A 24,074-nucleotide genomic window follows, 5' to 3' on the forward strand; every position below is an offset into this window, starting at 1 on the left:
TTCAGGAGGCAGAGTAATACCCCAGATGAGCTGAGCTCCTGGACCATGCAGTTTCTTACCATTGACCAGTGTCAGTGTCAGTGTCTTTCTGCAAAATTGGAAATTGAAGAGGTGCAATTTGAAAGTTCTATATTGCCACTTACAAGTGAAAATTCATTTTTCTAACTCAGGGAAGTACAGTAAATGTAGTCTTTTGGGGCTTCAGTAGACCAGTTACCACTTGACCACAACTGGGTGTGTTAGCTGAGCTAAACAGGAGATATAACCTGAACAAAGAAGTAGGTAAAGAGCTGATGGTGGCAATAAACTGTGCTGAAAGCTGAACTGGTGGTCTAAGGGGAAGTTACTAATGCAGTTCCTCAAGGATGTTTAGGACAGTCATTCTTTCACTAATGACTGAGGTCAAAAATATTATCATGTTAATGAAATACTTACGACAGTCTCAGAAGTATTGTAAATGCTGAAAAAATATCATTCAGGAAGAACCTCAATGCACTGGAGTAGCAGAAACAGGGTGAAATTTAAAATACGCTTTTGGTAGCTTAGAAAAAGAAGTTCTGCTGCAAGCCAGGAAATCCTTAGTTGGAACCACCAAAAGAGAAGAAAGGTGTTAATCAGTGGTCAATCAGGAGACAGCCCACCCACAGAACTGACAGGGTCATGAAAAAGGCAAGTGCTACCAGTAGGCAGACTGATAGAGATATTTGAAGGTGGGGAAATATTAATACCTGAATACGAGGCACAGAGAAAATCCATCTAGGTTACTGTATACAGCTGTCTATGTCAAAGATGAAGACTTTGTACCTTTTCTATTCAAAAGGTAATGAACAGCCTTCTTGGGGCATAAGAGGACTGAAATTCTAAACCAGCTTTCTAGAAGTAGGGAGTACAAAACCTCAATTTTGAATAACATGATAAGGTTGCAAGGGGATGCTGTGATGAGTTCGCCTTCTCTGGCAGGGACTGGACTTACAAAATCCCTTCTAGTTGTTTTATTTTGTCCACCCTGTATCATTGTGTGCAATGAGCCTGTAGGGCTTAGGTGGCAAAAATCTTTCTCACGACATATACTGTGTTAGATTTTATATATAGTTTTCAGTGGCAAGTACCTACTTTTAGGTAACACTGAGGTATAAATGGAACAGTCTTGTTATGATGTACTGCAAGAATGAGGATGTGAGTAGTACCTGTAATATTTGATAACTAGAGCCTCTTTTTTATTTTTGACCAATGTATCATAAGGTCATTGAAAAGGTGAAGGAACCTTTGATTTCAAGCCCATTTACAAGAAAAATGTTATGTTCCTCAGACCTTGTTCCACAGCGATTAGAAGTGTTAGAGTAAGCAGATTATGCTTATGATTTTAAAGGTCAGATTTTATAATCCTTTTCACTCTCCATCCTTTTTGTCAGAGCATTTAGAACAGCAAGATCTGTTTCACAGAAGGAAGAGAGTGTTTCAGTAATTATCATGAAGCATACAATATTGTAAGCATATGCTATGGGAAACTGAACATGATGGTGATTCACAGGCAGTTTATCGTCCTGATAAAAACCAGCATGAAACCTCTATATTCAGTCTGAGGCCAGTGGAATCTTTTTACTTCATATTTGCTAGGGCTATATATGTATTTAAGTGAGTTTAAACAGGGGAGTGGCAAGGGATGTTTCATAACCTTATAGGTGATTACAGTTTATAGCCAAATTAGCTCTTGAATGACATTAGCTGAAATCAATGTCTTCTACTAGGTGAACAGACTGTTCCATAAAACCTTGACAGATAAAGCATTAATAAGTGTCAGAGCTGACTTAGTCAATCGAATGATTTGCTGACACTTGTTTTTACCACAAGCCTGCACTTTCAAGTTTAGTGCCAAAGGTTCATTATATATAGCTGAAGACAGCAAATAGATGATCTCTTTTTGCACAGATTCCTACCTAGCTGCCTGTTTCACTGTCTCCTTGCTGGGGCAGCATTTCTAGTCAAGAAATTGAAAAGCATGGTGAAGCTACAGTTGCCCAATCCTGGCCTGGAGGACAGGATACCTTCCCTTGAAGAACTTGAGGTCCTTGAGAAGGAAGAGGCAGACACCAGACCAAAATGGGATAACAAGGCTCAGTATATGCTGACATGTGTAGGGTTTTGTGTGGGCTTAGGAAATGTGTGGCGGTTTCCGTATCTCTGTCAGAGTCACGGAGGAGGTAGGTCTTTAATATATCTTAACTGGCTTTGTCTATAAACTAGGTTTAATCTCTCTTTTTTGAAACAAATAGTGGAATATGTTTAGACCTGGTCAGTTCCTATGATGATGTTCACGTATAGAAGGTTATTTCCCAAGTTATGGACATCCACTGAAGTCACATTAGTGATGGATAAAAAGGAAGGGACTGGTTTTATTTCAGGACACAGGACCGATTAAATCAGTCTTGCACTGCCATGTACATAATGTATTTTCTTAATCTAAAACTAATGTTACTTTACATACATACATATATATATAATGTTTATTTAAAATATTAATAAACTACTTGGGAATATGATTCTGGTCATGATGCCAAATGATCATTTCATAGTGGTGTTTTCATAGGTTTTGGACCTATCTGTGTATCAGCTGTAGGGCCAGTGTGTGTCTAATTTGTGGTAAGAGTAACAGTGTGAAAGCAGTTAACATTAAGAACATGGTATTAGCAGCTGGTGTTGTTAAGTCTTTTAAAATCCGAATGTATGCTATTTCCTATATAATTTATTGTGACTCCATAAGGTTCTGGTTAGCACTGAATGACCATATTAAAAGTTTTGTTTCACTGTTCTGCTGTTCATTTTAAACACGATCTTGAGATGAACCATTACTTAAATATTACATGACAATACCAATTCCTCATTTTCTGACAGTCTTTTCTGCCCACTGTCTACTTGCTACCTGCATTTCACGCTGAAATACATGTAAAAAGTGTTTATTCCTTTGTGGTTTGATCTTGAAGGAAAATTTTTAGCCTAAGGAACAGGAAGTTTCATTAAATCTACACAATGAGATGGTTAAAATTGCTCCTCCTGGTTAGAGTAGGGACCAAGGAAGGCTCTGTGGGGAGTTGCTGGTACAAGCTCAGGGTCATTTAACAACCGATGACTCAGTTGCAAGAAGAGATGCTTTTAACATTAAGATCTTTTCTGACATGGGCAGGTGTTTAGGGTTTGCAGTGCAAACTGAGGTCCTTTGCAGAACAGCCAACCTGGTAATAAAAAATGTACAAGACTCATAACAAATCATCATCCCCTTTCCTTGTGTGATGATTTTAATTTTAAAAAACTGTGTGGTTACCTCCAAAATCCATGTCACTCGTTGACTTCTCAAGTTCTTCTACTTAGAAAGTGGGCATGCCCAGTTTCCCAGGGTTGATTTAGAGTCACTTTCCTGCTTTTCTCTCTGTCTATCTTTCCTCATGTTCTAGCTGTATGAAATGAAACGAACTTCCAACAAACACAAAGAACTTGGTGTGGATCATGGTTTTCTGACTGATGTCAATGAGATTTATGAATTGCTTGGGTGTGTCAGTCAGTACTGTGTTTCAATTTATCCTTTGGCAGAAATTATTTTTCTTTCTCGTTATCCCATGGCTTAGACTGCAAAGACACCCTGAAATCTGGGTTCAGCTATCTCCAGTTGGAAATATGTATTCACTAGACATTTTGGTAAAGTTTTGCTTTAGTATTTGCCACTCAATGTGGTAGCCAAGATGATTCACTTGTCTTTGTAGTTGTGTGGCCCACTCAGGGACATAGACGTGTCTCTCTAATAGAGTAGGGGAAAACCACAACCTTCTTCCAGTCTGTTACAAAGAATATACACCAAACTCATGCGTGAGCTGAGCAAGCTCCGTTTTCCCTCAGTCTGTCCATTGCCTTTATCCTGAATGGTGTATGTCTTCACACTCCATGTCTTCAGGGTACGTCTTCACTGAATCCTGGGTGCAGAGCAGCAGGAATCTCTGCTGCTGCTCTGTTTCACTGGAGATGGGGATTATGCTGGGCCTCAGTCTGTCCCTGGTATGACTGTTTTATAGACTTCTAAAGCTCACTTTGGATACAATGATGGATTATGTCCCTGCTTTAGGAGATAGAAAAAAATACAGCTATTTACCACACAGTAAATACCTGTGGAGTTTAAGAAATCCTTGTGATCACATAATTAGAGGTTGTCTCTTAAGGTGCATACAGAATCAAGGTTGCATAGACAACTTCATGAAAACAGTTTCTAATTTCTAAGGGTTGGCTTTGCTATCTTAACTTCTTTCTTTCTGAAATAAAAGAGTTGCATGGATGAGCATTTGGAGTCATTTAGCACTGGTCAGTTCTGGTAGCAAAGGCACAGATAGTATTTCAGCAAGAACACTCCTAAATGAAGCTAGATGTCCACTTACCTTATGAATCAGTGTTTGTACATGTTATATTTCTCAGGAAACATAGCCAGACTATAGTGTAGTATAAAATCTATCTTTGTAGTACTTGGACTTCAAGGAAGGTGTTTTTTTTTTTTTCTCTGCAAATAGACTGTAGTGAAGGTAGTTAAGAACACTGAATTTACAGCTAACTTTCCTTCCAAAAACAAACCAGTTGTTACATCATTTGCCCACTTCTGTTGTCACAGATTATGAGTCTATACTTTTAAAAAAAAAATATATTTACCCCAGTCCGAGTTAATAGAATAAAGCACATTTTATCTTTTCCATGTCTCGAAAGTTGTAAAATGCATCATTACCACAAGTGAACTAGATTTCAATATACACACAACATAAAAGCTAGTGTTTGCCACTGCTTTCACCAGCTTAATGAGATAGACATTTCCTTTCATTTGATAGCTTTCTCTGACATTGCTTATAGCTTTTGTTTAATCTTTATTGAGCAACATGTCATTTAATCATGTATTAAACATTTTGTTCCATACCTGATTAGTATTATGAAAAAGAGGATGTATGTTTAATGTTTAAACTGTTGATTAAAATAGAAGTATTTAAGTCTTCAGCTCAAATATGTCTGCAGTAAACCTTGCCACTATGTGAGGGAGAACCTGTTCATCTCTGTGCATACCACACTGAATGAAGCAGCACTAATGGCATTGGCAGTTCCTTGCTGGTTCCGGCACCCTCATTACAGTTCAGGTCTAAGAATATGATAGTATAGAAAAAGATTTTTGTCTGAATTTTAGCTGCCTTCCCTTTATGAAAAATTATGTGAAAACAGTAATACTTCTTTCAATTTCACATTAGAAACTCTTACATTAAACAGAGAGTAATAGATGTTCAACAGGTGTTCAAACCAAATATTGTATGTTCTGAAATGCAGCACTGAAACAGGGTTAGAATCTAGTATTTCAGCTGAAAGGTTTTCAGACTGGATGGCTGCCCACTGTTTACATACATACACTTTATATGCATACACTTATTTTCAGATCATTGGTTTACTTGTTAGGTTCATGAAGTTGTGACTGCTTAAAAAACATTGTTTCTTTTAATGTCCTTTATAGCAGCTTTGCAGAGTTGTTATCACTCATTTTTCCATTATAGCTTCCTTCAGTAAGGTTGGGGAGAAATTGAGAGAAACAGAAAATGTAGCAGAGTTGGATTTCTGAGCTGGGTGTTAGAATTGAATCCTGGAAAGGAAAGAACACAAGAAAGAGGAGAAGTGGCATACATAATTAAGAACTGCCACTGTATTTCTCTTGCAAATCTACAAATATTAGTGGTTTACTTATTTGCTCAGTTCTGACATGGCACACACTGCATTTTTAACTCTTCAGTTATACTGTAGCATGTATAGTATGGTAGCTAGAAATGTTTTATCTGTTTGTGTAGGGATATAGATCATACAGTTCAGGTGTATACACACACCATGTAGTTTGTGTCTGTGATAACAAAAGGACAGAGATGAAGCTTCTCCATTTGTGTCCATCCCAGAACCTGGTCTTTATTTCCCAGTGATTCTAATGTAATGCGAAAGCTTGGGAGCTGTGAGCACACACTTGGACAGCACACCTTTTTCGTGTGATACATGGCCCCATGAAGGGCATCCTTCCCCCTTTTCATGGCTGCACAGGAAGGTCATGGAGTCCCTTTACCTGACTGCTTTTAAAGATGTGTCATGCTTAAATGCTGGGTTTATAACATCTTAATAAAGATACCTCTGTAAGTATCTCAAGGCCTCAGGAAATCCCCTGAGGCTAATAGAGTGCTCATTGCATGTTCACCACAGAAGATCAATTCTGAAAATTCTGAAAGCCTTGCAGCAAATTTGATGCAGTGTGCTGCCTGCAGGGAGGGTTATGGCGCAGGGACAGAGCTGTTGCCGAACCTCACTGCCTTGGAGTGTGAAGCATCATGTCTACACAGACTGCAAGAGCTGTGTGTGGTGGTGCACTTTGCATTTAAGGTTTGCAAGAATGTCTTAAGCAAGTTAAAAATGAAGCCCAAGTCTGAATATCAACTTTTTATCATCTGAATATCAGCTCCTTTTTACCGAGAGTGAAAAGCTGATGCCTTCTAAAGGAAATAACTTTTAATGCTGATCTTCCCTTCCGCTAACAGAGCTGGTAACCACCAAACCCATTTTTTTCTTTGACAGGTATGATAAGAAACAAGTGGTCACAGATTGAAAGCAGTATAAAGTGTGTGCACTTCTTTATGCAACAAGATCTTTAATGGGGGGGGGGTGGGGAAGTTCTAATGAAGTCCTTGTGTGATCTTACTGTGACCTGATGAAAAAGAAGTGATGTCTCGAATAGGAGCAAAGATGGTTAAGCAATGCACCTTAGCAGAACTAACTGCTGGTCCACTCTTCATTTCAATAAATGATCTAAAATCACTACAAACCAAGTTTCAAAGGGGGACAAGGACTTGCCCTGAGTGCAAATGAGGAATAATTGAATCAGGTAGCTGTACAGATCCATCTTCTGGACTTAATTACTACTATTGCTGAGAAACGGATTTACCGGAGAGAAGTGAGATTGCGATACAGCAGAGGCATATCCAGCATTCAAGAGGGAATGCAGAAAAGATCCAAATGGAGCAGCCATACGAATTCTGTAGGGTAAGGTTTCAGACTCTTAGGAGGTGTCTTGTGCTTAAAACAGGGAATACTCTGGAACTAAAAATAGCTGGTACAAACACAATTATCTTGCCCTTATCTCATCTTACCCTCTTGAGAGCTCCTGGACAGAGTGTGATATGAGGGAAAATGTGTGCCAGCCTGACATGAGATTGGAGCACATGACATATTTTTGGCTGCTTTCAGCTCCACTCAGTGGTAAGTAACTTTCTGTGAAAGGCCAGAGGCCATGTGTGTGCAGGTTCTCCCACTGGCCCTCCCACATAGGAAGGAAGCCATTGGGATGTAGCAGAACATATCTCAACAGTGACTGGGCACTCATCGTGTACACTCAAAATCCTGTTTTCTAGGACAACAAGAATAAGACAGTTGGGAGGAGTGTTATCCACAGAAATAAGGAGGGGTTTCAGTAGAGAACAAACTCTTTGAAGCCAGATCTGCATGCACTGCATGTCTAATCAAATGAAGAGGGACCCTTATGTGAATGTCAGTGCATGTTCCAGCACAGCTAAGCAAGTCCCTAAACCACTGGCGAGTAAGCACCATGCAGCAGCTTGCTCAGTTCCCACCTGCTGAAGACCCTGGAGCGGTAGGAAGACAGAAGGGAAGAACTTTGTTTTGGAAGATAACCTAGTCCCTCTAAAATTGAAATATGCCCTATATGTTTCACGTTTGTTACCTGAAAATACGTATCCAGAAAGGAGCTGTTTGCTTTAGCACTGGTACTGTTTGTAATGGTATCTCAGCTAAGACTACAGTGCTAAATTTGAACTTGCAACTAGAGTTCAGTTTCCTCAGATCTAGGGTTGACAACCATACTTCATTCCTTTGTGGCACTGCAAAACAGCCACTTTCCTCCGAGATCAGAGAACATCAGCTTGAGGCTCCTAGATCTAAAACGTAGCTGCTCCCCATTAATGCAAGACTTTTGTTCTTGTAAAGACTACGTGGTATCTGGAAAAGTGAATGTGAAAGAAAACAAATGGGATACTGTCCTCTTTGGTGGTGATATCCATATAATCCTTTTCCTGAGGTGATAGATTGACACAGGAGAAATAAAGGAAGAGTCAGCAAAGTTGGAATTTTAGCAAACTTCTCTACAAATAACAATTCATAACAAGTCCTTCAGTTTTTAACTAATAAAAAATGTCCCGAGTCAGTCATACTTCTGACTCTCCTCTGAAACCTTTTCAGTTTGTCAGTCTCCATTTTCATGATAGCCAATTTTTAATGCATGCACGATGAGCTACGCTGATTTTGTAAGGTGTTAAATTTTTAGTAAGAAGTTTCTGCGTTGCTAAATGACATACTTTATACAAGTCTGAGAATAGCACGCCTATACAGCTACCTTTGCCAACTGGCTTCAACAAAAAATGTCTTTTCTGGTGCATCAGTGATTAATCATTCAATCTGAAGTGTTGCATGTGCATTTTCAAAGTGCTCAGCATTTTTAATAGTTTTTTATGTATTCAAAACTACTGATTTTGATTAGCAAACCTTAAAAATGTCAGTGAAAGACAGGTGAGTATCTAACATTACTTGAATTCCATAGAAGTGGAAAGCAAGAATTATAATTGGTTGGTTTCATTATAATAGTGGCCACTTGGTACAACCATATGGCTCTAGCAGACTTTACTGAAATACACAGAAAATGAAGACTTTGCTGTAATGATAATTTCTAAAACTCTGGTGTAGACAACATCATAAGATACCCCATAGAGTAGACAAGTATGAGGTTCAGCTCTTCCAAAAGCCATTCAACTGCCTTGAATTCCAAACTATAGTTTATATTCTTCAAATTTCCTCTTTTCCTCGCTATCTGATTTTCTTTTCTCACACAAGGGAAAAGTCAGCAAGTACCCAAGCAGGAATTGTTCATGGTTTGCATTTTTTAATGCTCTGGGATTATGTACTACCTATAATTAGAAAGTTAAAGGCTTTTTGCAATGACAGATAACCATAATTCTAATATGTAGCAGTATAAAAGCATCTGCACTGTGGCATTCCAGTGTGGAATGTTATCTGCCAGGTCTTAGATACACTTTATTCAGGAAAAAATTAATTTAAAAGAATTGTCCTGTACCAATCAGCCTTGTCATAATCGTCAAGGTTTGAACCCTGTGCTTCAGAACTCTTCTACTCAAACATAGAGGCTGTTGAACACAGCTGCTGCCAGGAAGTTACTGGTTACTTTATGCAGACAGTCCCAGGCTCTTGACTAATCATTTGTGGCATTTTGATCAGTTCATTCAAATACTTCACGTACTTTTCACAATTGACAGTTATAACACCTGAATCCTTTCCAGAAAGAAAAGGAAGTCATTCCAAGAAAGCAGCTACCTTTCCTCCACTTGCAACACAAGGGTGGTTTCTTCAAAGCTTAACCTTGGGGCTGTATAATTTCTGTTTATGTTTGTCACTTGGGAAGAAGAGGAATTCCTACCTGAAACCACATCTGTAATCAAGTCCCATGCTTGGGCAATCAGGCAAAAGCATTGCTCAGAAATCAGGAAAGGCTTCCACAAGTATGCTTTCAAATGGCTTGCTATGTCAAAAGCCCTAAATGTGTTTTATTGTAGTACTTCACTGATAGGAATATGTTGTTTTTTTCTTTTCCATTTCAGGAGCTTTCATGATCCCTTTCCTGATTTTGCTAGTCCTGGAGGGTATCCCCCTGCTTCACCTTGAGTTTGCCATTGGCCAAAGGCTGAGGAGAGGCAGTGTGGGTGTCTGGAGCTCTATCCACCCTACCCTGAAAGGGGTTGGTAAGTCTGAAGAGGATACAAAAAGTTACCCAAGAAAGCATTAAGTCTCTGAACTGATAATGTGAAAAACAAATCTTCAGGACTTTATTCTGGTGTGCCATAAGAGATTCTGGGATCTATTACTTTTCCCTTCTTACTAACTCTCCATTGAGAGGTCAAACTAATCATGACAAGGCACTACAATTTAGTGTCCACATTCCCAGGTACTGTGGGCCCAGTTAAAACCTTTCTCTAATTGGAGACAGATTTTGGGTTTAAGAGAGATATTTTTTGTGTTACCAATATTCACTGTTTTACCATTAGGTTGAATGTTTAAGTGTGCCAAAACTTTATTCTGTGACTGTTCTGGGAATAAATAATAGTTAAATCTTTCCCTAAGCTAGTCTACTAGACTTTAGTTCCATGTAACGTTACTTTCCTACATTTAAGAGGTACCATGCCAAAAGCCATGGACCCAGTATTTTGCAGAACTTCTTCACATTTGTACTAGACTTCTGAGTATTCAAACACTCCATCTAACAATGCAGTTAAAGCAGCATTATGCACACAGCATAAAACACTCCACAGATACCTCACAGCAAAAGGAACTCGGAAGGTGCCATTTGAACACCAGGAAACACTGAGAGGGTGACCAACCACTGGCACAGGTTTCACAGAGAGATTGTGGAGTGTCTATCCTTGGAGATACTCAAAATGTGCCAGGACATGGTCCTGAACAACTGTTTGCAAGCAGCCCTGTTTGAGCAGGGGTTTGGACCAATGATCCTGTTCAGCCTCAGCCATGCTGTGATTTTATGAGTACCACACACTTGAAAGGGAAAAAACACAACCATTATGATGGCTGTTGGCATCCACTGGATCTGTAAATCAGTATTGTTCATTGCATCTGGAATTTTTCAAACTTTTTTAGAAACTAAGAGCTGACAGGAGCTAATTGTTAGCATTTACTGCTAACAAATACTGGTAACTCCTCTGCCAGAGGGGTCGGCAGAGATTGATTACAAGTGGAGGAAGAGGGGTACCAGCTTAAAACCTGAACCTTTTCACAGACTGTGCCTCCTGGCAGCCATCCATCCTATACAACAACACGTATGCTGACCTCCGCAGTGACACTGTGGCTTCTAAATGGCTGTCAGCTTCAATTCCAGAGTAGTTTTAGGCTATACGCCTATGTAGGACTCACCTGTCCAACCTTTAGGTGACAAATTTACTGTGATTAAATCTAAATCCAAAATAAAGAGAGGAGAGGGGAAAGGCTATAAACCCTGAAATTATGGTAGGGAGAACAGCAGAGGAAGGCTGAGGCTCATACTGTATGTTTTGATATGTCGTGAAGACAAGAGTATTGAAACTCACATAGTGTTCTGATTTATTTTCTTCAGGCATAGCAGCAATGTTTGTATCCCTCCTGGTGGGTTTATACTATAACACTATTATTGCCTGGGTAATGTGGTATTTCTTCAACTCCTTCCAAGACCCCCTGCCTTGGAGTAGCTGCCCTCTCAATGCCAACAGAACAGGTATATTTTATGACATACTGGATTTCATTGCACAGCACATTTCTCTGTTTCTAGCAATTAGCTTAGCCTAATTGAGGTTTTTTTTCTGTCATACAACAGTAAGGCGTGCCAGCCCTGTCAGGAACAACGTGCTAGGTTAATACTTGTGTTCTGTAAAATTTCACATTCTATGAAATGCAACCAATGCTTGATCTTTGAGACTAACTTGGATTTTTTATATGAAACTTCAGGGCTGATTTTGACAGATGTTCACACACAGAACACTCACAGAGCGTGACTCTAGCACAAACATTAGCATTTTCCAGATTTAGACAGTGTGTTTCATCCATCTCTTCACCAATAACCCTCTGTTAGCATACAGAAAAGGGAAAAAAATATTACAAAGCATAGTCCATATGAAACACCTGTATCTCTCAGTATAGCAACAATCCATAGCAGCTTTATTTTCCATTGTAAGCCTGACATGAAATTGAAGCAGGCTTTTCTGGTGGGTCAGTGAACAGCAAACCAGAGAGCTTTGCTCCTCTCCTCCCAGAACAGGTATAAAAAGCCACACATAAGAGCAGGCCAGGGCAGAATATTGCACAGGTCAGCACATTCCAAGGAGCTGGGAATGCAACCTGAGCTGACAACATCTTGAATGGTGCCCCATAAAACAGAAAGAAAAGGAGCTGCTGATCTGAAGGAAGTGTGGAAGGGGAAGAGCTGCCTGGAGGCAGGAAACTGTGGGGAGGCCCTCACACACCATCAGGAAAGAAAAACCAGGATGCATGTGGAAAGCCCAAAGTTGGTTGTTTTTTGGTAGGAAGTGTACAATCATGGGAAAACATCAGCCTAACTGTTTTTCTTCTACTTAAAAAACATAAAAATCCATGCAATATACATACATTTATACTCAGAAATCCTCCCCAGGGTTTCTTTGGCACAAGCGGTTTCTAACCTCACAGTTTTGTAAAAAAAAAAAAAAAGAAAAAATATAAAGATAGAAAAGACTTTGGGTGAGCTTCATACATTATATCTTCATGGTTGCATTAATAGAAATAACAATGAAATCTGTATTAAAATCCCTGTTAAACAATTCTCTTTTAAATCTCTTGTTTTTCCATGAAACCAGCCTCTAAGACTCTGAAATTTGGCAACAACAAATTCGATGGCATTAGGTGGCATAATTTAGAACACTGGTGTTTATTATTTGGCTTCCTTCTTGTTTTTTCAAGTAAATAAAAAAACATAGAGAATGACAACCATTTTGTGGTTACAGGTTACATAGAAGAGTGTGCCAAGAGCTCTCCTGTAGATTATTTCTGGTACAGAGAAACACTGAACATCTCCACTTCCATTGATGATTCAGGCACTATACAGTGGTGGCTTTTGTTATGTTTAACATGTGCATGGGGTGTACTGTATGTGTGCACAATCAGAGGAATTGAAACATCAGGAAAGGTACTCTGGTTTTTGTTATTTATGAGATGATATCCATTATGCTGCTGTGATTCCTTATTCATACAGACTGAATCATACTGTAGAAACCACCTGTTTCTTGAGTAAAAGCACATCTAAAACTTCATGTGTGATCACTAGGACTGCATTTTTAAGAAAGAAGCTAAATTTGACTTTATTTGAATTATGTGGAGATTTTTGACAGCAATTTCACTTCCTTGTCCCTATAGGTCCTACTAAAACATTCTTTAGCTATCACCACCTTAACATTAATATTAACCTTAAATGAAGGATTGAGGAACTCTGTCTTTTTGCTATGGCCATTCTCTTCAAAACACACATGTACACATTTATTTGAGTTTGTGCTAGTCCTGAATATTACCTCTCTAAACCTGTGATCAATGCTCTGCTGCTCAGTGAAGCCCTAAGAGCCCATACTTGCATTGGCAGCATCATCCTGATTCCACGGTGTAGATTATATTTTATGCTGCTTTTGAATGATCTGATTTTAATATTAACAATGGGGATTGGTCTTAAATAGAGCACTGTAACTGTAAACATGTTTATTCTTAACATGTTCTGAACATACTGTTTCCCTTGGACATAGTTTTCTTTAGTATGCTAATTGTGGCTCACTTGAAACCTGCCATTATTGTTAGTCACAGTACCGTATTTATTCCCCTTTCCTTCCCTGCAGTGCTGTTTATATTCCAGTGCTTTGTTTTACTGAAGTGTTTTATTTAAACGTTCCTTTTGTAGGCTGTCTATGTAACATCAACTCTTCCATACCTTGTGCTTACCATTTTTTTAATCCGTGGCTTGACACTGAAAGGATCCACCAATGGAATTGTGTATCTCTTCACCCCAAATGTAAGTCACTGCATGGTTTGTCCCCTAGTGAACATGATGTCGTTCTCTCTGTAATTAACAACTGATTGAAAATTAATGCCCCCATTTGTGCTTTTCTATCACTCAGACACCTTTAAGATCTTGATTCTGGGAGGTGAACCCTTTGCATCGGATGTAAAATGTATACATACACACAGGCATTTTCTCTCTCTCTCTCCACTCCTCAGCAAAATCTGTTATAAAAATGGAAGGATCATCACAGACCAATGGAATGGGATTGCCACAAGGGGCTTTGCTTGCTTTTCCTTGTAGTCCTGTTAAGGACAAGTCTAACTTTAGAAAGGAAAAATCACAGCTGGGAGTAGAACCCTTCTAATCAGCACAGCTTATATGGACAAAAGACCTAAGAGAATGGTTTAAATATACAATAGTTTTAAAACAAATTAAGAGGGGCTTAATTTTCCATGAGAAGATCCCTGAATGGTCATTATTAATGCTAAATAATAAACACCTTTTCTGGAAACAGGCAAGGAAGCTGTCAGCTGCAGAAAGTAATATGTTTATCTTCAAAATATTTGTATAAAACTTAGATAGGTTTTCTTTTGAAAAACAAAACAAAACAACAACCAAAAACCCCACATCCAAGCTTGACCAAAGTATCAACCTGTTTGTTGATATTCTTCAAAAATGGTGAGTTCTGCATGGCTAATATTCTTTGTTTAATTGTTGTTTTAAATCCCTCATATTCGGTCACAATAGCGATGTTGCATATGCTTAAAGCTGTATGTCTGATGCCTCAGGTAACCGAGCTGGCTAACCCAGTGACGTGGCTGGATGCAGGTGCTCAGGTGTTTTACTCTTTCTCCCTGGCCTTTGGAGGCCTTATTTCATTCTCCAGTTACAACTCTGTTCAGTAAGTAGCCAGGCAAAAGCCAAATTTTATATGAATATTTCATTTTTTCAAGTGAAAAACTTCCACTTTTACCCTATCATTATATTACACGGGACCAGGCCATGCTCCTTCAATGCTTGGTCATTCACAACTTGAGGAGGAAACTGCAGAAAGTCATTACATTCCCATGGAGATATAAGAACAAACCCCATGCAAGTTCCAGCATTACACAGTGGAGTTGGGCTACCTGCAGTCCAACACCAGCTGACGGATGGTTTGGGAGTATAAACACCCCAGGAAAACCATGAGGTTTCAGTGCTTCAAGATTCAGTCATTCATAACAGGGAGGAGCTTGAGCATTGTATTTTCTTTGAAAGGAAGAAATCTTTTTATCAAGCCTGTTATTGGGAATCTCATGTGACGGTGAAAAAGCTGACACAAGAATACAGCAAGGAATTCCCATTCAGTGCTCTCCACCCAGTAGAGACCTATTTGCAATGCTATAAATGCAGAAAGGCCACAGTGTCACAGGTCTTGGCTGAACAGGCTTGTCTTTCCTCTCCTCCTCTCAAAAGTGATCAGGATATTAAACATGACATCAAGTTAATTTCAATAGTAATCTCTTGCCCAAGAGGAATACGATATCTACAGCTTTACAGCCTTCTCATAAAACCATTAACTAATTTAATATTGATTCTTCATCTTCTCCCTCAGATGAAAGTCTCTTTCTGGCTCTGCAATTTTTTTGTCTTAACATAGATACATAACCTGGCAAGGAGTGCCCGCTGCAGAGAAGTCTCTATAAGGCAGTTAAACTTTTACAATGGAACAGTGTCTCTCTCTGATGTTTCAGGAAAGTGTTCCATCCCATTTCCAAAACCTGAGAACATTTTGAGCCATCTTTTGTCCAGCAGTCAAACACAACTGTTCCCAAATGCTCTTGGCTACTTCAATTTCACCATACCAAACTGCAATGGAAACTTTTGTTCAGTTTTCCTTTCTGACTGCCTGCATCCAAACCCAAATTTTTCACCTTGCAGCAGAATAGCCCAGCAGCTAAAATACAGTCCATGGCAATGTGTGTTTGTACACACGCATGCAAGGCATGAAAAGGAAGAGGCATATTTTTTGCTGTTCATGTTTTACTTTCCATGACCCAGACATGGAAACAACTCAGGCAGTTATTCCTTATGAACAGGATTGTTTCAAGAAAAAAACGACAAACAGATAACCAAATCAAGCAACCGACCCCATGTCTATTAAATTGGTCAAGTCACCAAGTTTTAATTCACTAAATCTATCTCTAACAGCATTATTCATATACTCTTAGAGACTATACTGATGTACCAATGCATCTATAGACTACTTTTCTGGTTAGTCTTTGTAGCCAGCTTTCAGTATTTATTTTGGGAATGTGTTTGAAACCCATTGTTTCATCTCTTTGCATTGCAGCAATAACTGTGAGAAAGATGCTCTGATTATCTCAGTGATCAATGGTTTCACATCCATCTATGCAGCAACTGTTGTATACTCCATCATTGGATTCAGAGCCACAGAAAGATACGATGACTGTTTTGAGACGTAAGTTACTGCGACACACACACACACCCCAGAACATGCAAGTGTTTGTTCGGCTGGTACAGCTCTGTTAGCCTGATGATAATGGATTTAGGATTTCTGAATTATTGCAGCTCTTGACCTACATGGTATCAGACTACTTATTACTTCCAAAACTTCAAATCAAATGGTATCATTCCCGTAGAAAATGGTAATTGTTTGAGCCACCTGATTTTCTACATAAATGTTGCATAAGATACCATATTTTGCATTATTCCCCAACATTTCTGAAAAGTAACATAGAAGAGTGTATTCTACATATTAATGTGGGTTTTGGGTTTTTTCTAAACAATTCTTTCAAATATAACTGCAGTTATTGTAACGATTTCTATCTACATAAAGTCCGATTGTTTGTGATATGTTATTTCACTAAAACATGCTAAAATAGCTACAGTTTTGGAGGTAAATGTGAAAAATCAGTACTGTGCAACAAAGTGTATGAAACAGCATGTCCTGAAGAAATGTATTTGTTTAACTGCATAGGGCAAAAGTTTCAGCAAAACTAGTTCTATGAAAAAACGAGTATTACACCACATACTTAAGAAAACATGAAATAGATATTAGGCTGCTGCTGCTAAGTCTACTAAGGCTGATGTCTAACCCTCAAATGTCTCTGATATTCTTGGCCAAACTATGAGGTTCTGCTTTGGAGATCACTTGCAATGAGACACTGAAACACTGCCCATTTTATGAGAGCTCTCCACGTCTAGGCAGTTCTGAGAGTGCTGCAAAGTCCCAGCCACAGCTGAATGACAGTGTAGGTGTCTCAGGTACTGCTAATGGCTCTGCATATTCCCTTGGGAAATTACCCAAATTAATTAATTACATTATTTCTATTCTAATTTATTAGATGGAGCTCTACCAATCACTGGAAAATTGGCTAGAAACTTTGCAAAGAAAATAATCCACAACTGAACTCACAATAATTGATATTTGCTGAGCTGACATGAATTCAATATTCCCTGGCACCTGTGTTAGCTCTATAGGCTGCCCTCCAAAGAGCTTAAATGCTTAGGTCTTATCAGAGGTGCCTAATTTTGCCAGGGCAATTCAGATTCCCTTCTAACTGGGGCTGCCAGACCTTGTAGGTTCCAGTCAAGTTCTTCCACAGTGAGCTGTTAAAGTGCATGATACTTACCTGTGGACACCTTGCACATTCCCAGAACCTGCTCAGTCTGGTAACTAGTGCCTCGCTTGCAGGGCAAATATAGTCATGTAACTTCTGCACAGGTCTCTAGAGCATCTGTCCATTTAGCTCTCATCTGTCCCATGAAAGACACTATCAATCAGACTCATCGTAGAAGCAGAAAGAAACAATTGCACACACAACCACTGGACTTCCCAGTTTCAAAGTCTGATCTTGACATCATGTTCTTAATAACTCGCTTGATGATGAAAATGGATCCTGAGGATGCTCACAAATAAATAATTTCAAATTACTTGTATTTTGCTTTTTCAGAAATATTCTTACTCTGATGAATGCATTTGATTTGCCAGAAGGTAATGTAACCCAAGATAACTTTGAACAAATGCAGCAGCTATGTAACATGACTGATCCAACGACTTTTGCAAGCCTGAAGTTTGAAACCTGTGATCTAGAAAGTTTCTTGAATGATGTAAGTTTAACACCCGCACTCATATCAATGCCATAAATATAGTAGGAACACACCAGTTTTTTAATTGCCTAATGCTTTTTCTTCTGAGGTTGTTTTTTATCTAGTTGCACTGATTGACTGCAGTTGGTCTGGAATACTCTTGAACTAAAGGATTATGTTTTTTTACCAAATTTTTCTTTTTAAGACTGTTTAATTCCTCTGAAAACTACTGGCAATGTGTCAGACTAGCAAGTAAAACCACAAGTGTTCTAGGCTGGTCAAGTAACAGCAGGCATTTCTCTAGAACTAGCTGGATGCAGCTGTGGTGGGACAGGATGACTAGAGAAGAGACTCCCAGAGCAAGTAAGCAGATGGAGCAAGCCGTATCCCAATCAGTAGGAGCGTGTCACAGCACAGAGAGAATGGACCTGGACACTGGGGCTTAAAAAGTCACAAGAAGAATCAAATGGTTGCACAGGGCTTTTTGTATGAAAAGGTGATGAATTACAGATGAAAATAGGTGTCCATGAAATTTCATGAAATAGAATTTGTATCATAATTACAGAAAACATACTGCTGCATTAGGAGGTCTTTGTGAAAACAAAAGCCTAAGTATTGTGGTGTGGCGTAGCATATGCCAAGTATAGTGAATACCAATGTAAATGTCAGTGCTGTGTGATGTTAATGAGCCTAATATTGAAGCTTCTGAAATCTTCCACAGGGAGCTGAAGGAACTGGCCTAGCCTTTATTGTCTTCACAGAAGCTATCACCAGAATGCCTATCTCACCTTTGTGGTCCATTCTCTTTTTCATTATGCTCTTCTGCTTGGGTTTGTCATCTATGTTTGGAAACATTGAAGGTGTGATTGTACCTTTACAAGATCTTAAGATTATAACCCCCAAAGTGCCTAAGGAGCTTTCTAACTGTGAGTGTTTCTTTTTGGAGACAAGTGAACCTTGGGTGGCATGGTTTAGTGTGAGGTGTCCCTGCCCATGGCAGGGGGGCTGGAACTAGATGATCTTAAGGTCCTTTCCAACCCTAACTATTCTATGATTCTATGACCGCCCCAGGGAATCAACCCACCAGCCATATGTTTTCTGATCTGGCATGGTCCTAAGACATAGATAACCTAGACCAGATAACCAACTGAAGATTTTCTTATGTCCCCCAGTGGGACAGTTCCTGTGAGGTTCCTTCAGAGCCTGCAGAGAGCTGTTTATGCTGTGGCTTGCCCATCAGCTTGCTCAAGATGATTAAAACCTCGTCCATTGGGAATCTGGAGGATCTGACTCCTTCACCCAGGCAGGATTTCTCTCAGGGCAATATTGCCGAATGAACTACGAGGGAGAGGACCTGCTCTGTCTCCTCATCCTTCTCCCACTTTATTTGCAGCATCTCCCACATGTGCAATGCTAGGAGAGTTTTGTCATTTTACTTGCATGGAAGCAGACCTCCTCAGAGTACAATGAAAAATCAAGTGGTTACATTCAAGCTGCAACTGAATTAGAAGTTACTTATAAAGATTTCTAGCTATTGCAAAAATATCTTACTTTTTTTGTTTTGTTTTCCCTATGTAAGTGTGCTGTTTTGTTTCTTTCACAGGTTTCATCTGCTTGGGTTCTTACTTGGTAGCTTTTATTTTTGTGCTGGAGTCTGGTAATTACTGGCTAGCTCTCTTTGACAGTTTTGCTGGCTCTATTCCCCTGCTAATCATTGCGTTTTTTGAGATGTTTTCAGTCGTCTACATTTATGGAATAGACAGGTATGAAATACGAGTTAAACATTACTAGAAACTGGTGCATAACTCTGTTAGTTATATAACTGCAATCTTGGTACCTCTCAATGCATCGTTCTGACACGGAAATCATTGAGATCATGCAGCTGTAGTTCAGGGTTGTTTATCTAAGTTTCCAAAACAGTTCTCAACAACAAGAAAAAATGCTTGTGGAGAGTGCAGTAGGGATTTTTATTTGCACATTAAAGCTTTCCAGCTCATTAATACTTTATAACAGATAATGCTCTATAACGACCAGCTAAAATAAATACACCTCTAAGATATTGCAAGACAATATTAAGCATTAGCAAGTGCCCTAAAGTACAATAATATGAATGCAAATAATTTAGTCTTAAAGTAGGCATCAGAATGTACATATTTGCAACAGTTACATTAGTGCCACTACATTTAAAATATGGTGACCTTTACAATAAACCTTCCTAAGGAAAACTGAGTTAAAGATTTAATTGGCAGGAGCAAAGTACAAATACATTGGCACTGAGATGAAAGTTTAAAACAGAGGTATATCCCAGGAGTATTTAATGTGAATGCTAAATGATCCTGTCCAAAGCAGGGATCTCCAGGCAGGCTGCAGATACTGTTTTATAGCAGGATGCAAATTGAAGACTACAAAGATGTGTAGAAAGCTGGTAGATTCGGGACTTTATCAGTTGTAGAAGTGAATAATTACCCTATCAATCTATAATCCTATCAGGTTCTATAGATGTAATAAATCAAATTCCACCATATTTTTATTTATAATTAATACATAATGAAGATGACGAAAGCATGGGGACTTCAGTCACCCACCGGTTTTGCTTGAACCTGTGCCAGCTGTGCTGCTTTTAGTGATGGGGTGAATGCTACATTGCTGTAGCCCTTTTAGAGAACAGAGCTTATCAGTGTTGCCCCAAAGTGGTCTTACCTGCTCCAGATGAGTGTCTGTGACCTTTTTCTGAGAAAAAGGCATTGGTAAAGAGATGACTGCTTGAAGCAGAACCCGCATGTTATCCATGACACTCATGTGAACTATGCCTGGGCATGCTCTGCAGTCAGGGCATGGGCTCCATAGCATTTTAAGAATGACACTTAAATCTTAGAAGTTAGGGATTAAAAGATAAAATAAATTTGTATAGTAGTTGAGACTCAACTGAATTCTGTGTGTTGTTCATAGCTATAGGACCAACTAAATAGTTCCCTCGGGTATATCCCCATGGGATAAGCTAGAAAGACAGACAAGAAGACTAATAGTAGAAGTCCAAAATTCCAAAATCATTATTTTCAAGAAGTGCATGCACATGGTTCTGTATCATACGTCATAAATTGGTTCAGGACTGATGCAGGCGGTCTCTCTCTCAACTCTGAGGTGCTTACCAAAAGATTATGAACCAATACTGCAATGAGTTATGGGGAAAGTCCATTTGCATTGACTGTTTTGTGTAGCAACTATTTCACATGGGCTTCGCTTATTACTTGAAGGAAGTACACTTCCAGAAACAATTTGCCTGACTTACAACAAATTCTGCCTTAATTTGAACTACTTAGGTCTAACTCCTGATGTTATTATCAGTCCTCATTTCACACTGACATTGTGAAGTCCAGGGAATCCCAGCGAGGGGTAGTTTGGAGTTTCCTGTTTATGAGCAGGCACCCTTTGATCCTGATCAGTTTTTAGTGTCCTGAACTTCCTGTTTTTGTTTCTAGGTTTAACAAGGATATTGAGTTCATGGTTGGACACAAGCCCAATATTTTCTGGCAGGCTACCTGGAGAGTTATCAGTCCTCTCATTATGTTAGTTATCTTCCTCTTTTATTTTGTGGTGAAAGTCAACGAAGAGCTGCTCTACAGTGTTTGGGACCCTAGCTATGTAAGTTTATAACACCAAGAATATTATGTACAATTATTCTCTCTATTCTTCTTTCATCTGAGTCGCAGTCTCATCTTCCATCTGAAACAGTTTTCCAGTAAAAGACTTATTACAAGACATAAAGTAATAAAAAGGTAACCCTTAGAAAAATAAGACCTAAATTCAATTGCAATGCCTGCAGCTGGTGTCCGGTGACACTCCAGTAACCTTTCCAGAGGGGACAAAGCCAAAACATTAACCCAGCTGTCATGCAAGACTGAAACAGGTGTCAGTTCCTGAGTAGGGATTATAGAAGAGTCAGAAATGTCACAGGCTTTTTATGTTGACAAAGAACCAAAGCTGCGAGACCATTTTGATATTGCACTTGTTTCTGGGTGAATTTAAAATCACAGAGTGGCAGTGGTACTGCTTACTCATCACCAATCAAAGAGATAAATATTAATTAGTATTAATATCCAGGTTTATATTTTCCTCACCCATTTTTTTTTGTATGAAATTCAAATTATAATTGCAGCAATAGGTTAGCTAGTGTGCCTTTCTGCTCTTTGCATAATAACAGGATGTATGTCGTACAGAGAAGGGCATAGTAGAAAAAATGTGGGTCCCATCATTTTCTTCATCACCCCATCACTTCCCTGCCTGTCAAGCTCTGCTTTTTGTTCTCTGGCCTTGTACCAGTCACCATCCTTAAAGCAGGAACAGTCATGCAGCACACTTAATTTGTAAAGATGAATTTTTCTTTCCACAAGACAGAGATAGAAAGATGAGGAAATGGGACTGCTTTCTTCTCTCTTCCTTGGTAACCTCAATTCCTTCTTAATAAAATTGCAGCTTTCCTGCACCCTTTGATTTCAGCCTTCCCACACAAAGGCTGTTTGGCCACCAAGTCCTGGTGGCCTGTGAGCCTCCCCCAGCCCCACACTACTTTGAGCCCTGGAAGCGTGCCTGGAGGAGTCTCCCTTCCTGGCTCTTACACCTTTCACACCATCTTTTTTCCATAGCTTGAAGTAAAAATAAGTCCAAACCAGGTGAGACTGACGTGAAAACTGATGTGGAATTGGCAAATTATTGTACCACTGTGGCTAGCTACTGTTCTGACTCCCTCCTTGACCTGTTGAATTACTGAACGTGTACATGTTACCAGGTATTTGCTCCTCACAACTCTCTGTAACTCTATTGTTTGCGCTTCCAGGAGATGTTCCCCAAAACAGAGAAGGTTGAATATCCCAGCTGGGTGTATGCTATTATTGTAATCCTCGCTGGAGTGCCTAGTTTGGCCATCCCTTCTTTTGCCATCTACAAAGCCATCAGAAATCGCTGTCAAAAAAAGGATGATCATACGGGCCTTACGATCTCCACATCTGAGACTTCTGTTAATGGAAACCTAAAGTACTCAGCATAAAATCATTAAAAAAAAAATGTAGAAGAATTCTTCGGCAGTGAGAAAAGTCAAAAATATTTTTTTAAAGAATCCAGAGTTCATTTTATTTTCATAAGACGATAACTATGTGTTGTTTCCAGGTAAACATTTCTCTACTTAACAATGTAATGCACTATGGAGAGCAAATGGCATGGATTCTGGCAGCAAAGCAGCAACACTGGCAGGTGACTGGGGCACCAGGCCTAATCACTTGTCCTCTTTTTGGTTTTGAAGACAGCTTGTTTGAAACTGGCTTGCAGTTCTCTGTTTGGGGATGCACTGCACTTAGCATATCATAAGTGACTCTTCCATGTGCAATCATTCCGGCTGGGTGGACAACATGAAGGGTAACTTAATACTGACTCCTCTTGCACATTAATTGTTTTTACTTTACATGACACTGTGTTGCCCAAAGCCACCAATATTGTTTGTCTCATGCAGTTTAAAATATTTAATAAAAGCGTTTCTCAGTATGAGAATGACAGCTTGATTCATTTATAATTCTAGATATTTTATTAATTGCCTATTACTTCAGTGTTCCCAGCAGATAGCACTGGTTTTGCTGATGACAGAAGAGATAATCTTGTAATGGGGCAGCAGTAGTCCAGGAAATGGCAGTCTGCCTTCTCTGGCACCCATGAACAAGGGGTGCACCCCTTGCCTGGGAGGTTCATGCTGATGGCAGAGGTATCCAAGGCACCCAAGCTTGGGTGCAAATCTTCCTGGTTTTGTACACCACATGACCTACCTCACAACTCTTTCAAGCTTTAAACTTCCATGTGACCCAGAGGAGCTCAGTCAGGAGTCCCATTCCTTATGGGGTCACTGGAGAGAGAAAGAGGCACTGTGTAGAGCACCCAGGCTGAATGTCAGTAGCAGACAGTGTAAATGTCCCCTCTGGATATCATCTAGCTGCTCGGGTACATAAGCAACACGCTTGTATCACTTTGCACCTCTTCCTATACCCACTTTCTGAGGCAAGAATCAATGCAGTTTACACCCTGACATTCCCTTAGGATGAAAATATTCTTTTAGAAGAAATAGGGATATTTAGGGTCTAACTAGTCTAGACTGTATCATTAGAGTAGTACGTATGCTCCAAATAGAGAGTAAAGTACCAGGCATTGTATGTGTATTTGAATTATTAAATCCATTTGTATTCCATTTTTTATTATTTGAGTATGAGTAATTATTTAAAGCATTTAAAGATATTATTCTGTAATGGAAAAGAACTTT

The 24,074-nt window shown here is 39.3% G+C and overlaps 1 protein-coding gene across 1 annotated transcript; it reads left to right on the forward strand.

The window, feature by feature from the left end:
• Positions 1–1,897: 1,897 nt before the first annotated feature.
• On the forward strand, positions 1,898–22,885 carry SLC6A19 (solute carrier family 6 member 19). The gene is made up of 12 exons (XM_061344308.1): positions 1,898–2,201; positions 9,723–9,863; positions 11,246–11,383; positions 12,645–12,826; positions 13,583–13,693; positions 14,473–14,585; positions 16,017–16,145; positions 17,641–17,797; positions 18,498–18,702; positions 19,380–19,539; positions 21,256–21,418; positions 22,611–22,885. The coding sequence occupies exons 1-12, from the start codon at positions 2,000–2,002 to the stop codon at positions 22,818–22,820; spliced, it is 1,911 nt and encodes a 636-aa protein (XP_061200292.1). The 5' UTR covers positions 1,898–1,999; the 3' UTR covers positions 22,821–22,885.
• The last annotated feature ends 1,189 nt before the right edge of the window (positions 22,886–24,074 follow it).

This window comes from Neopsephotus bourkii, unplaced genomic scaffold (assembly GCF_033783945.1).
Source record: "Neopsephotus bourkii isolate Nb327-2 ecotype Australia unplaced genomic scaffold, CSIRO-AGI_Nbou_v1 NB_207, whole genome shotgun sequence".
Taxonomy (NCBI): Eukaryota; Metazoa; Chordata; class Aves; order Psittaciformes; family Psittacidae; genus Neopsephotus; species Neopsephotus bourkii.

Bases quoted from the DNA above. Each gene is read 5' to 3' on its own strand.
- SLC6A19 (XM_061344308.1), top strand. From the start codon at position 2,000: ATGGTGAAGCTACAGTTGCCCAATCCTGGCCTGGAGGACAGGATACCT. The intron at 16,146-17,640 runs GTAAGTTACTGC...TTGCTTTTTCAG, and splicing joins TACGATGACTGTTTTGAGAC to AAATATTCTTACTCTGATGA. The intron at 19,540-21,255 runs GTATGAAATACG...TTTTGTTTCTAG, and splicing joins TACATTTATGGAATAGACAG to GTTTAACAAGGATATTGAGT.